An 854-nucleotide genomic window follows, 5' to 3' on the forward strand; every position below is an offset into this window, starting at 1 on the left:
CTCCGCGTGCGCGGCAAATGCTTGTTTTATTGCTGTTAATTTAAAGATTTAATAATACTAATTAATCCTAGCCTATTTATCCTATCCTACTAATATTATAAATGCGAAAGTTTGTAAGGATGTGTGTGTGTGTTTGTTGCTCTGTCACGCAAAAGCTACTGAACCGATTGCAATGAAATTTGGTACGTAGACAGTTGGACAACTAGAATAGCATATAGGCAACTTTTTATCCCGATATTCCTACGGGATATGGAATTTCGCGGGTGAAACCGCGGGGCGTAGCTAGTTATTAATAATTGCATACTTAGACATTTAATGCAATATTTATTTTTTTCTTCTTTGACATACTTTTGTGTATTATTAGGGGCTATTTGTGTTTCTTTACTGTGGTATTTGTGTGTCATTATTATGTATATTTATGTATAATTTCTATGAGTTATTTATTGATCATTATTATATGCTATTTGTGTATTTGTTTTTCTTTAAGCTTGCTAGGCTTTTTCTCATATTTTCCAAGTTACCTCTTTTACACGAGCTAAACGTGTCAAACTACCCTCTGTGTCCCAATCTTTTCCCCACATTTTCCACAATACCCTCTACTTCCTTACTTTTTCCCCACATTTCTCAAAACACCCTCGATTTCACAATTTTTGCCCACATTTCCCAAAATACCCTCGATTTCACAAATTTTCCCCACAATTCCCAAAATACCCTCTATTCCCTAACTTAGTCCCCACTTTGCCCAAAATACCCTCTATTTCACAGTTTTTTCCTACAACACTATCTTTGTCCCAATTTTTTACAAAAATGTGAGGGATTCTAAAGCCTGTAACACAGTTTTATACTAACACAGG

The 854-nt window shown here is 35.0% G+C and overlaps 1 protein-coding gene across 1 annotated transcript in view; it reads right to left on the reverse strand.

Annotated features, from left to right (window-relative positions):
* LOC119838062 overlaps positions 1–854 on the reverse strand; it is a 42967-nt gene that overhangs the window by 14660 nt on the left and 27453 nt on the right. Inside the window, exon 10 of the mRNA XM_038363869.1 lies at positions 305–384. Within this exon, the coding sequence (XP_038219797.1) occupies positions 305–384 (80 nt within the window). The remainder of the gene's footprint in view (positions 1–304; positions 385–854) is intronic.

Source organism: Zerene cesonia, unplaced genomic scaffold, assembly GCF_012273895.1.
Source record: "Zerene cesonia ecotype Mississippi unplaced genomic scaffold, Zerene_cesonia_1.1 Zces_u001, whole genome shotgun sequence".
Taxonomy (NCBI): domain Eukaryota; kingdom Metazoa; phylum Arthropoda; class Insecta; order Lepidoptera; family Pieridae; genus Zerene; species Zerene cesonia.